Consider the following 13,369-nt stretch of genomic DNA (forward strand, 5'->3'; position numbering starts at 1 on the left):
AGGAGCAAACAAATGATACTGAACTCAAGAAAAAAAATGTGTTTGTTCTTTCTAATCTAATGGTATTGCTTCCACATTATGAGGCTCTATAAATAGCTCCATCAGTTTATTAGTTTTCCCTTTCCCCTCTAGTCCTGTTCAGATGAAGCTCATTCATAAAGTCCAGCCAAAGGAAACTACTGAAGCTTCRCTCCAGGGAAAAACTCTGGCTTGCAGACCCCCTTCAATACTCCAGAGCAAGAAGCTGTTTCCTGCAAGGGCAGCTACTGTAATCACATTGCCTGCACTACATGGCACACTGCAACTTGGGTGGTTTTGAACTGGCAGTCATGTAACCCCCAGTTCTGCCTGTTCCCGAGTGCCCACTTCCTCACTCCACCCGCAGTGCAAATGTGATGCTGGCAGTGACAGCGCAGTGCTACATCCACATGTGTATGGGAAAAAAGGATACAGAGATGCTGATTATTCTTATTTGGATGCAACGCTCTCCTCCTTGCCTATCTCCATGTGCTTCCTAAGGTGGCAAAAACCATCTTGMTCACTATACAAACCAAGAGTTGGGTGCTCTTTACATATTACTCTTATCTAAGGCCCAAGAGGTTGCAATAAGAGTTCATTCAGCCTCAGGTTTCACCTTATTCCCAGCAGMGGAGACTCTGGAGCCCTGTGCAGGCTGCCTGCTAAGCGTGACACTGGGTCCCTGCTGCGCCCTGTGGCTTGTGAGACCAGCTGAAAGGCAGCATCTGGTTGCTGTGACTGAACCAGCCAGACACAGATTAATATATATTTTTTTTCCAATTACTAAGATATAACTCTGTTAAGCAATAATCCAGCCACATGTTAGTGCTGGTGCCTGTTATTCACAGCATTTAGTTAGAGGATTCTGAAGGGAAAAAAATCACTAATAAGCTAATAAGCCCAAATGCGGCAAGTACTGGGTGAAATTCTCCTGGCATTTGCTGTTAGGAATCAGCAATGTCATGCTAGCATTTCTGCAGGGGCTTTTTGAAGCACTAATTTGCAGAAGTCTAAGTTACAAAGTTAGTAYATTTTCCTTTCTTTCCTTGGAAAGCTCCCATCTGATATAGTCAAGCCAAACTCTGGGATTTGAAAGCAGACTGCATCAAAGCCAAGGCGCACAGAACTTGAGCTGTAAGTATAYCAGCAAGCCAATAGAGATCAATAATTAAAAAGCACACTCAAAGTTATGAGCATTATCAGGATGCTTCTTACACGTGCCCTTGTTTTTCTATGCAGAAAAATCTGGAAGGCAGTAAAAGCTGGATAGACCACAAGTATCTAAATGATATTTAGGACAGCCAAGGAAAAAATGAAATGAAACTTTTCAGCAGACACAGAAATCTCTCAGGCCAYTGCAATGTGCATCCTCTGGCCTGTAAAAACCAAGCTACATTCCACTTAACATAGGACAGGCAAGAAGAATATATGGTAAGTGAGCCAAAAATATGAGATGCTTTTCTCCTTATCTTCTGCAATAGCCTGGCTGTTGCTGCAGGCTGACAGTAAGACTCTGTCTCCGAGCCATGACCTTTGCCAAATTTACACTTCAGGGTGAATTTCCATTCCAGCCACATTGGGAGGCTGCAGCCCTGTTCTTCCTCACCAGCCACTTCCTCAAGTTTTCAGGTTCTCCTCTGCACATTCCAAGCCCTGTCTCTGAACACACCCCAGGACAGCTCAGCTCTGGGTTTATTTACAGATTTTGTCCCCGTTGCTGCCATTCCAAGTGTTGCCCTGCAGATAAAGGGACTGARAAGGGGGTAGCAAGCCAGAGACCTGTGCTCTATCCATAGCGCCGCTTTTACAAAACCTTCCTCCCCAACACATCTCATTTCACCTACCCTGGGCAAAAGCTCCTGCATTTGAGCTGTCCCCTTCTTGTAATTAGTGTTATCAAAGTAACTATTGGAATGAGTCTGAGAGGGACTGTGAGGACATCGGAGCTGCTTCCCTCCTTCCCTCTGGAAGCAAATCAGTCGCCTGCTCCTCAGCTTTGCTAACACCAGCTGCCCGCTGCTGGGCCAGCTCCAACAGCGCTATCAGCGGAGGGAAGCCTAGTGCAGAAAGCCTGTTGCTAAGTTCCTTGACACCRTGTCATAGACCTGCCCTGAGCAGAGTTATAATCGCTGTGGTGCTTCAAAACCACTGATAGCTCTAGAGCTGCTTATACTTTATGGGCCAGCATTGCCAGCACAGGCAGACTTGGAAAAAACTGCAGGAAGTTATGCAGGAAATTATAAAACATAAGAAGATCACATCTCTTTTGAAGTCTCATTAAATAAGTTTGTTTATAAACCAGTTTCTCCTTGTCAATGACATGTCAAGCTAAACAGAAGTGGTTTCTCCTTTCTAAAACAACTCAGCCCCACAGGTCTACCACAGGTAGACATGCCCATGCTTAATCTTGTCATATCAGAKGTTACCAAGAGATGGCGCCAGGGATTCTATATGCAACACATTTGTCCTGCCATCTGGAACAACCTTCTTGTATGRTATTTCTCTCCACCACATCAAGTCTCCATCTATCCTCCAGTCTCATCAGAAAGCCTTCTCCCTGGCTTCTATCTCTTAATTTTYCAATCTCTTTGTTCTTCTATTAATGGTATAATGCCAGTGAAGTATAATTCTGCAGTGTAAATCTACTCTGCAAAGCTGTGCTGAGATACCATCAGWCTGAAATGAGATTCTATAACTTATTACTTAATATTAAGATAGGTCATTCTTGGAAAACCATACAGACCATCAAAAGCAAACAAAGAAAAGAAACTGCATAAAATTGAGACATCTTTGGCTCACAGCTCATTTCTTCTGCTACAATAGCTCATTACATTAATTCAAACACCAGGGTTTATTTACTTACCCCAGTGATGTACTTATCTCTGCTGCATGTTATCTGAGATATTAGTTAAGTTGAATAGTTGCTTGATATAGAGACTAACTTTTAAAGGCAAACTTTTTTTTTCACCCTCCCCCTTGTTGCTGGCATCACATCATTCAGGATAGTATTTACCTGTTATTTAGCTAGAATTTCTAGGCTAAACCCCAAGCCTAGATGGGAAGCATCATTCAAACGTGACATAGTTCAAAAGAAATATTTCAGCTCCTACTGTGAGTCTTCAACAGGGATCAAATGAACCAAACAGCAATTTCAGGAGAAGTAGTCACTAAGCAATGATTAACTCTGACCACATTCCAACAGAATTATGTGTTACTCTCCAATTAAATACCCAAACAGCTCAACATGATTAATGGCAAAACAGGGGCTAACAAGAGAAATTAAGGCTGATTTGCTTTTGATCTCCTATCAGAAACTGTTGCCAAATAAACAAGGACATARAGCTCTATGTGGACTGTCCCTCCAAAAGGGCTGATGACAGCAGCTACTGCTGCAGGTTGCTGAGGGGCTAATCATCATGCTGATGTACTGAGCTGCTTCTTCATTCTCAAAATACTGGAGGACAGCAGCCACACAGACACCTTCTTCCAACCTCTGCTCAAGCAGAGGGCAGCCCGAAACCTTAAGGACAAGAATTGCAACAATTGTAGTCAAAAGTGAAACAATTGGGGTTTATCTAGGATTACAGCTGAGGAAATCTAAGTGTCTGCACTGGGTAAGGGCCTCATTTGCCATGGGATCTCTTCCATGCACCTCTCCATCACAGGAAGGCAATGCTAGTATTCATCTCTGCTGAACCTGAAGCATCCCCATGTCTCCTCTCTTTGTAAGCCCACCGTTATTTTGATTTTTTCCCTATTACAGCCAAGTCAGATCACTTTAATGGTCATTTATTAACATAGCAACCTGGACACTTTTCAACCTCACTCATGGGCTCTACACTTGCATTTTATCTCGTAAGCTAAGTAAAAAAAACCCCACAACTGTGTGCAAACAAAATAGCTGCTGCAAAGAAAATAACATATTGCAGACATTCCAAGCCCTTTCTGAGGCCATGAGCAGCCCCCTAACTTACATCTTCAGCATTTTCAGAGTCTTTGCATCGCCTTTGGCCAGTCTGACACAATGTCTGATTAAATACAGAGCCATCAGATTCAGACTTTTAGTTTTATAAGCTSTCTTCCATTCGCCTTGGCATTTCTCTCTTCACTAGCATGAGCTATTTTCAGGACTCCAGTGAAAATATTCCTCTCTGCTCGCTTTCTGACAGAAACATGTGAAACAGGAATCGCTTCCTGATCATAACGTAGTGTTCCCATTCCTGCATGTTCAGGTTCATGAGTCACTCCTCATACCCCTGCACATACATCAGACTCACTTGCTATTCTTTTCATTTCATCCTGGGTTTTGAACTCTGGCACTAGGAGAGGACTGCATTTTACAAAATTCTTTGCAGCCTTTTACTTGACCAACCTTAAATGTCCATCATGCTACTTCCAAACTATTCATCTCCAGGCATCCTCCAGTCAACAGTAAGTGGGGAAAAAAGCTTTCAAGTTATAATTCATTTCTTCCCAAAGTAAACATTTGATACAAGTGAAAAGAATCTTCTCTTTCCCACAAAATGGTACATGGGATGTCCAGATAGCTACTTCAGATGGAATATTTAGGGTTACATGAGAGTAATTTTTCCCTTCAGTGACAGGTGAGATCTGCTCAAAGTGTCTGAGGAAACAGGACATTCCAGTAAGTGCCAAACATTAAAAGAACTGTGATTAAACATGAGAAGCAGACAACAAGGAACATGAGCAAATACTTTCTGCAGGTCACATTTCCCACTGAATTACTTTGGCACCCTTTCCATACGCTTTTTATTCACTTCCCACTTTTAATTAAGTAGTCAAGTGTTACTGGAACAATCCCATGCAGAAAGCCAAGTTCTGTGAATATTCACAAAAAGGAGCCATTCACAAAACGCAGCCTTGAAGAAGAGGCCCAGCTCCTGGCTTGGCAGGAGAGCACACATCTGTCAAACTTGATCCAGCTACTCACAACATCCAAATGTCTCTCAGAACAAGTGGAAGAGATGAGCAAGGGTAGTGAAACCTGGAGAGGATGGCAGACATGGAGCACAGTGAATAGGTAAAGTGGAAAGGGAAAGAGCAGGAGTCACTGAACGGTGTGAGGCAGCATTAGGGGAGAGGTTGGTGGAGAGATGCGAGTGTCCCCCCATACACCTGCATTGGATATCTCTGCTATTCACACCAATGGAACTGAGAAAAATGGAATATCAACTGGGTTTATTTTAAACCAATCCTATAAAATATATCCAAGAACTTTCCCGGGACACAGCTTCATACGAGACAGGCAGGGTGGTCTACAGAAAGTGCCCATGTCCCTCAGATTTCACAGTGCTCAATTCAGAGTTCTTAAAGCCCCCATGAGTTTCATCTTTTTTCAYATGGCTTTTTCTTCAGCTATGGGCATTCCTGGAGACATTCACACAGCTATGACACCAATGACCTGAAGGCCTCAAATGCCTAAAGACAACCAATAAAGTTCATGAGTCACAGTCCTGGGGGAATCAGAGATACTTGGCATATACCCAGATAAGGTCAATCAGAGCTTGGGAGACTGTTTCTAAATAACCCAGGGCTTTGCCACTGGAAAAAATAAATAGAACTATGTATCTTGTTTCCACATCTTAGCTGGCTAAATAAATAGCTCTGATAGTGCACTCTGCAGGGCAGATTCTTAAAGTGACCTTGGTCTTGCTGGGGCCGAGGACTGGAGAATGCGGGTGTATCCACAAAAGAGATGCATTTTCAATGCCACATTCCTGGCAACCGATGAAAGAGCAAGGATAGTCTCAGCCCCCACAGTTGCCGGCTGTTCCTTCCCAGCAGGAAGGCAAATCATAGGGGCACGTAGTTATGAACAGGAGAGAAGATATCAAGGGCAAATACAAAGGAAYGACCAACCATTTGCTGAGAAGACACTGCAATACAGGTTTGCTCTATAGGCAAGTTTGACTAATGTTCTGTATTTGTAGCCAAAAAGCATATGCCAAAAAGCAATGTATACTTTTATGGCCTACCAATTATACCAGAATAACTCACTCAATTTCTTTGGGAAGGGCTTTGCAACCTTTCTGTCAGATAACCTGAGCACATACTGGACCAGAMAAAGCATATTTGCCCCCTTTACTTTCTTCCCTATCTCAGTAAAACCCATTTATCCCTTCTCCAGTCACCCCACAAATCTTTAACTAGAGCTAGTCAAAAAATAGAAGCTCATTTTCACACATCCTCGCCTCCACTTTCTGATGAACTGGAGAGATGCCTGGGATTTTCAGACCATGTCTAGCTCAAGCATTTGTTAACGAGGAGAAAGCAGATCTGCAACCCGCCCTCCAGTCTGGACTTCCAGTCTCAGGACCTAAATTCCTGTCAGTGACATCCCTTGAGGACATTCTCCCCCTCTATGGAACAGGGAAAGCTGTATTTCTAAATGGACTGTAAGCAAACACACTCCTCACCGAATAGTAAGAGGAAAATAGTGCCTTTAAATAGGCTTCAAGAGCTTTTTAAATCAGAATGGGTTTGTGTTAAAGCCCACAGTGCTGCTTCTAGCATAAAACAGACRATTTACACTGAGCATTCTCGGCAGCTCCTCGTTATTAAATGAAAAAAGCAGCTTTGAAGCCTGTACAAGTCAGCTGAGAGGCTACCAGGCTTCAGCTGATCTATGGTTTCTGCAGGTGTAAGTGGGAGACAAATCTCCTTTTTCTTTGAGCTAGCTCCCAGGAAGAAATTTCTTCTCTATGATGCACCATCATGAATTTGCTGGCGTGCAAATGCATTACAAGTGTCCCAAAATTTTAGGAGAAAAAGAGAATTAGGAAACTGAATCAGTAGTGAGGAAGCTTAAGCAGTCACCAATTAATGTTTTAGGAGACTTTTTCCAAATGGAAACTATATCCAAGCTTTTTGGCAAGACTGGAGTTTTACTGAGGGAAATTGAGGTCRTATTTTCAAGCTCCCCCACCACACACAATATTCACAGGAGAGCTCAAAACAATTCTAGCACATTGGATGAAAGGAAACAAGAAGCAAATACTGTAAGTTCACAGTCTAGAATCACTGCAATCAGCGTGCTTTTTTGAAGTGCACTCTGCTGATAATTCTAGATGGCTTTGCAGACTATCATGATAACACTCAGCAGCACCAGCTGCACCTCCAAATGAATCTCAGTAAGAAAATGGTTTAGAAATGTGTCACAGATACTGAGCTCTCAACATCCCACAGAGAAAGCAGGGAACAGAAAAAGAAACTAAGGCCTCACTAAAAAAAGCAGCCTTCATTTAGTTCAAATCATTCCTTAATGTAAAGGACACCCAGGACAGGCCCCAAACCTGTTACACCAAGATCCTGACCAATGAGACAAACACACAGGTAGAACAAACACTATTCTAATCACAGCTAAGCATTTCAATAGGARGGTGACCAGGAAAGCGAGTGGAACTTGCCTGCTTAGTTAAGCACAGGCATAGAGCCATCAATCACTTCCAGTTGCCCAACAAGTCAAGGCCAGGGCTCTGGAACCAACTCATCTTGGGTGTCCCTACTTCATATAAAGCAGCTCTCCACACTCCACAAGTCTTAAGGATTAAGAGGAGGCCTGAGGGGAATCTTGGAGAGTGCTCAGATATCCCAGGAATATAGGGATAATATTCTTCGAGTTGGGTGATATCAAAACTCTCTGCAACAAACATCCTGATCTCATATTTTTGGACAGACCATAGAACTGAAGCTGTGAAGTTGTTGTTTGTACTTAGTACTACACTAGAAAGCCAAAAATGCAGGCAAAAATGAGTTGCCTTCCATTAACAAGGCAGCTGCATGAAGTTACACATCTGCTGGGCCCACTTGTTATGTTATTAGTGAGGCAAACTCCTATTCTGTGCATGTGTTTTTTTTTTTTTTAAATAACCTCAGACAAAAGGCAAAAGTTCTGGAAGAATTCTGCATTTAGTAAATGACAGCAGTACATGTTGAGGTAAAAGTTGAGCTTTTACAGTTAGTGGAAAGTTAAACAATACATTATATGAAAAGGAATTTGTGTAACTGGCCACCTTGGGAGAATTGGTTATTTGTCTTCGACAGTAACAAGAGGACATGATTTACCAGTGTGCTCACTCAGGGACCCCAGCCAACCCCTCAATCGTAGCTACGCAGGAAGMAAGACTTTTGTGCCGTGTCTGTCCATCTGCTTCTCACGTACACACCATGCCCAACCTATAATCACTACACARACTATGAAGTGCACCCATGTCCAGTCCAGGCAGAAGCAGGACCTGGCTGAGAGCTGCCATATCCTGCTGAAACACACTTGAACAAGTATGCACTGAGTGCACCCCAAGGAAGCACATGCCTAAGGAGGGGAAGTGGCAGGTTCTGCATTGGTTAATCCAATGTGGTTGCGTGGTGACAGGTCAGAGCAGGTTAAGTTCTTGCCACTGCTTGTTTTAAGCAGTTACATATGTGTGTTTTGTCCTTCTGAATGTGTTTTTGTCCTTTTGCAAGTCCTTCTTGTTTTTCATGTTATAAAGTTTGCTTAAAAGGTAAGTGGGGACAAGACCAGAAAGGAAATCTTGAAGGCTAACATTCAGCTTTAAGGAGGAGACAAAGTAAACTTGTTCTCTTTAGAAAAACATTACTTGAAATATTTGGAACTGGCTTAAAGACAGACCAGATTAATATTAGCAAGAACTGTCRTACTTCAAAACTATCATAATGACCTAGTCACGACTGTCTACAAGAAAAAGAGGACACAGAACGCAACCACAAACCCACTGTAGCTCCTCCTGGGACCACTGTTGGCTCTTGCAAAAGGGTAGACAGAACCAGCTAGTTGCTTTCTGAGAGGTACTTCTTAAAATTCCACCCTGACTGTAAAATGAAAGGCAATACCTTGGAAAAAGACTCATCCCCCTATAGGGAAAGTCCAAATGGCCACCATCACATGATGGATCATAACAACAGCATGTATTTCAGGGAACTACTTCTGCCTGTTAAAAAAAAACCCTACAGATTTAAAGTGAGTTATAGTTGTACATTCATTTCTGATTCTTTTGCCTTTTTTTTCCTCTTTGCCAAAATTGTTTCTTGCTGACTCGAAAAGATGAGTTCCTTTGGGGGCTACTGCCTACCTGACTGTCCTGACATGTCTCTTGCTGTAGGGAGTGATGACTTTGAAAAGCAGCTCCATGGCTCCATTGATGCCAAGTGTGGTTCCTGCAGTAACTAAGCCAAGGAAAAAGAAAAGCAGTCAGATGTGAAGCAGACAGTCTTGAATGCTCAATTTAGAAGTGAAGCAGGGAAGGGTGTAGCTATCCCTGGGGCTGCAAGCTCCCAACTAGACTTCACAGATCATTCTACAAATGTAGTCACTGAAGCACAGAGCTGTTCACAGAGAGCCCTAAGCCAAGGTCACACTCAAAGTAGGTATTCTRGTATCCTGCCCTCCTTCCCTCAATTCCCCAAAGCCATTTTTCCAGTAGATATTGTACTCTATGAAGGACAAATAATAGTTAAGTAGGTTCATATCCCAGCAAAGTGACAGGTCTCAAATTCATCCTGCATTTTCCAGCGACAGTTCCATGAGGTTGGCTTGTTTCACAGGAGCATAGAAGGCTGAACTTTCTCCTGCACTATTTTTCGGAGTTATGGAAGTGATTTGTGGGATGGATGTTTCTGAATTCAGCYGAGTTCCAACTAGGTCAATTTTATCTTTAAGCCTTCACTTGCTAAAACACATAGAACTTCTACGGATGCATTTGGCAACCAGTCCTAGAAGTGTCCAGTGTAGAAACTAGCTGTTTAGCCAGGCTCCCACATTATGAGACAAGACCTATGTGCAAAGAAGGGAGAATACAGCTCTGAATTATTAAATGCAACTCAATGGGGTGAAAGAATCACTAACCAACAGCAGCCAGAGGGAGACCTGGCTGCCTGTGCACTGCTGGATTTTGGCTGTTTTCTAGGTATCTCTCAAGTGAGCATCAGAATGCTGCCAGAGGGCCCATCATCTCCTGCAGTACCTACCATGTCTGTGCCAAGTTGTCCTGTGATGGAAAGCATGGGAGGGTTTGCCAGCTACTTTCATACTAGCTGGTAATTCATTAGAGACAGGACACTGTACAAGGCTGCTTGAACTCATCCTGCCCCAGAGCAGGATGCAGCCTGCCACACAGGACTGGTATCAGAGGTTGTGACAAAGGACAAAGAACAGGTAGACATATTGTGACAAGGACTAATCTTTTCTACTTTTACATCTAAGCACTCTCAGAGCTTTATATGTTTCTAGAACCTCTCTAGTTCCACTCCACAAAATTCATTTTCCAGGTTAGGAGCATGTTCCCTTAGTACCACAGCTATACAAACCTTCACTTAGCCTTCGCTGCCTCTTCACAGATGGTCACAGAGYCCATCAAGTCAGAATGACTCTGGGAAGGAGGAAAGCACAGCTGGGTTTGAAGTAGGAGAGCAGCAGAGCTGCTACAGCAAAGGAGCAGCAGCTGAGGGGGCTGAGCTCAGGGGGAGTGAGGGGTCTGAGATAAACAGAAAGGAAGGCTGCAGCGTGGCATGCCAAAATCCCTGAAAACCTGCAGTTGAAATGCGATGCAGCTGCACTGAAGGAAGGCAGGGAGAAAGTGTAGATGGTCATTTGGGGTGGGAAGCAGCACGGGTTTGTTACACAGCTGTGAAACCTGAATAAAGGCAAGTTGCAGCTTCTCAGCTCAGCTGCATTCTCAGTCCCACTCAGCCTTTCAAAGGCTGCTTATCATGGGGAGAAGGGTTGAATGTTGAGGTTTGGCTGCTTGCCTGAGAATCCCATAGTCTGAAACTAGCTCCTGTACAAATAGGAGGGACCTGCAGGGCTGAGAGCCAGGAATGCTAAATCTTAGGATGTGTATAGCAGGCTACAGACAGGACGACTATCAAGAGCTATCTGCTGGGTGAAAGGACCAGGAAGGGAGAGGGAACAGTTAGTGAGCAAATTTGTGCTGACAAACTCCCCTATAATGGGAAAATCCTGCATGAATGTGCAATGATGCTTTGAGGAGATACTGGAAATCCTATTGCTTAAGTCATTTAATAGAAGGGCATTGCCAATTAGGGAGAACAGGGAGAGGGCAGAGGCGTAAAAAGACCATGCATTAAATTCACAGCTCTGACTAGTACTTCTGAGGGACTTTGAATTTGTCAATGATTTTTCCGTACCTCTTCTTCCCTGCCTGTATTTCCCTCTAGGTACTGTAAAAACCAATACAATCAACAACTGTGAGACATTTGGCTATTATGGTAATAGGAACTGCATGCAGACATTAGACACTTAGGTCTCAGAGTCAACTATATTCTGTAAATATTCTGAAATAAGAGATCATTGCCACAGATATTTTTCACTGTAGCATTTGTATTTTCACAGGCTAGATACAAGGGATATTGTACAGCTTTCCAGTGCAAGGTCCCTTCACGAACAGCAATTTCTAAGGCCCATCTAGACCTTTTGTGCCCAACTCTGTACATTAGTAGTGCACAAAGTCACTAACTATTAAACTTGAATGATGTTTCCTTGCACTAAAACGACTACAAAAGAGCTCCAGTAGGTGCCACCCMGAGGAAAGGAGGAAAATCCAGGCACTCACCACTGGAAGCGCACACCCGCAGCACCCAGAGGCAGTGCGTGAGGTTCAGGTGGTGGCCGAGGTTTTTTCTTGCCAGGCTCAATATTAAATCTGTTGCTTCCAATCTTTGCACTTTCAGTCCAAACTTCCTATCTGAAGAGAAAGGCGGGGGGGGACAGGAAAAATTACTGCAAAAACAAGCAAATAAACAAGAAAAAAACCAGTTCTCTGCAGCAGGGCAGATAAACATATTTGCAATAAATCTTACATATAAAATAAGGGTCTCTTTACAAATACATGTAAGCATTCCAGTGCATTAAATCAGTATTATTATCAAGATACATTAAGGTGCCAAAATATATGGTATTTACCTTGTGCAAGGCTCTCCATGTACTAAATCAGACTTTTCAGCTTAAAGAGAAGCAGAACAAAGTTTCCATGAGGGGGAGCCTGAAGCCACGAGGCCAGCACAGGGCGGGACACAAATAACACCAGTGCAAGATGCTTCTCTACCTGCTTTGCCTCTCCCCAGGGCCTCAAGTCCCAAAATCCCCTCTGGAGGGGACCCACGGTGTCTCCCGGGGGGGGGGGGGCTCTCCTCCCTAAGCCGGATATTTAGTGCCGGGATTACTCGTTGCTGCCRTTACCTCTGCGGCCCACGCGGGCCAGCAGGCAAAGTAGCGCCCGCAGCGTGTCCTCCTCGGGCGGCTGGGCGCGGGCGGCCGTGGCCAGGGCCTGCAGCAGGGCCTCGCTGCCCCCCTTGCTGATCAAGTAGTGGATTCTCCGGTCGGTCCCTGAGGGAAGAGGGGCGAGAGGAGGGGCACTGCTAAGTACTTGGTCGGCAGCTGCAAGGCATGGCTGTAGCTAACGCTCCCAGGTGCCTGCACTTAGCGGTGCTTGGTGTCACCAGCCCCTCATCAGATCACTACAAACCTGAGCCGTTTGCAGCCTTTACCATGGCTCTCAAGCATCCCTGGATCAGGGACAACACCATGGGCTCTGCTTCCTCTTGCTCTGGCCCTTGTTTCCTTAGGAACCCGTGTCCTGCGGGAGTTTTCTGTAGCGCATTGAAATGCGGCAGAGAAGAATAAGCAGAGACACCGGCGGATTTCAAAGGAGGCAAAAGCTCAGTGATCTTTTCTTAGATATTGAAAATTAAATAAGCAGAGGAATAAAGTTCCAACCGGCTTCTGCCAAATGAAGAGGAATCCTAGGGAAGCTTTGGAGGCAACTTTCAAACAAACCCATGTCTCCAAAGAAAYCGCATGCTAATCCTGTGAGTCCTACTGTGTCAACAAATAATGATCCCCAGGCCGCTCGGGCCAGCTGTGAGTTGTTCAGGTCTCCACATTTCGAGGCTGCACACTGAGCCCCTGCACTTTCCAGGGGGGAGATGGTGCCATCTCTCATCCGTGTCGCGAATCYTGTCATCTAATGGCAGAGCTCTGCCGCACAACTTCAAAAGAGAGGCTCAGCTGGACGGAGCRCATCTCTGGTGGGGCTGGAGCAGCGGGGATGCAGGAGGCCGCCAGCACGCGCAGACGCAGGGCCCTGCAGCCTAGCAACTCAGTCTGCTTCAAAATTGCTTAACAAATGACATTTTTGAGGTGGAGCAGGAGAGCAGAGCAATTCTCCTTCAGTTCTTTTGCCGAGTCATTTGTTTCTTCACGTGTTTCGGACACGTGCAGCACATCCTTGCTGCCATGGGAGGAGGTGTCTCTCAGGGAGGTGCATCTCCATCAGAGACCCCATGACTGGCAAAG

The 13,369-nt window shown here is 44.4% G+C and overlaps 1 protein-coding gene across 1 annotated transcript in view; it reads right to left on the reverse strand.

Annotated features, from left to right (window-relative positions):
* Window positions 1-12,564, reverse strand: part of AGBL1 (ATP/GTP binding protein like 1) — a 226,126-nt gene extending 213,562 nt beyond the window's left edge. The window contains exons 1-4 of the mRNA XM_026036318.1: window positions 12,540-12,564; window positions 12,254-12,400; window positions 11,628-11,759; window positions 9,129-9,222 (exon numbers count right to left, since the gene is read on the reverse strand). Of these exons, the coding sequence (XP_025892103.1) occupies window positions 9,129-9,222; window positions 11,628-11,759; window positions 12,254-12,400; window positions 12,540-12,564 (398 nt within the window). The remainder of the gene's footprint in view (window positions 1-9,128; window positions 9,223-11,627; window positions 11,760-12,253; window positions 12,401-12,539) is intronic.
* Window positions 12,565-13,369: the final 805 nt, after the last annotated feature.

This window comes from Nothoprocta perdicaria, unplaced genomic scaffold (genome assembly GCF_003342845.1).
Source record: "Nothoprocta perdicaria isolate Ctin4 unplaced genomic scaffold, notPer1 scaffold_176, whole genome shotgun sequence".
Taxonomy (NCBI): domain Eukaryota; kingdom Metazoa; phylum Chordata; class Aves; order Tinamiformes; family Tinamidae; genus Nothoprocta; species Nothoprocta perdicaria.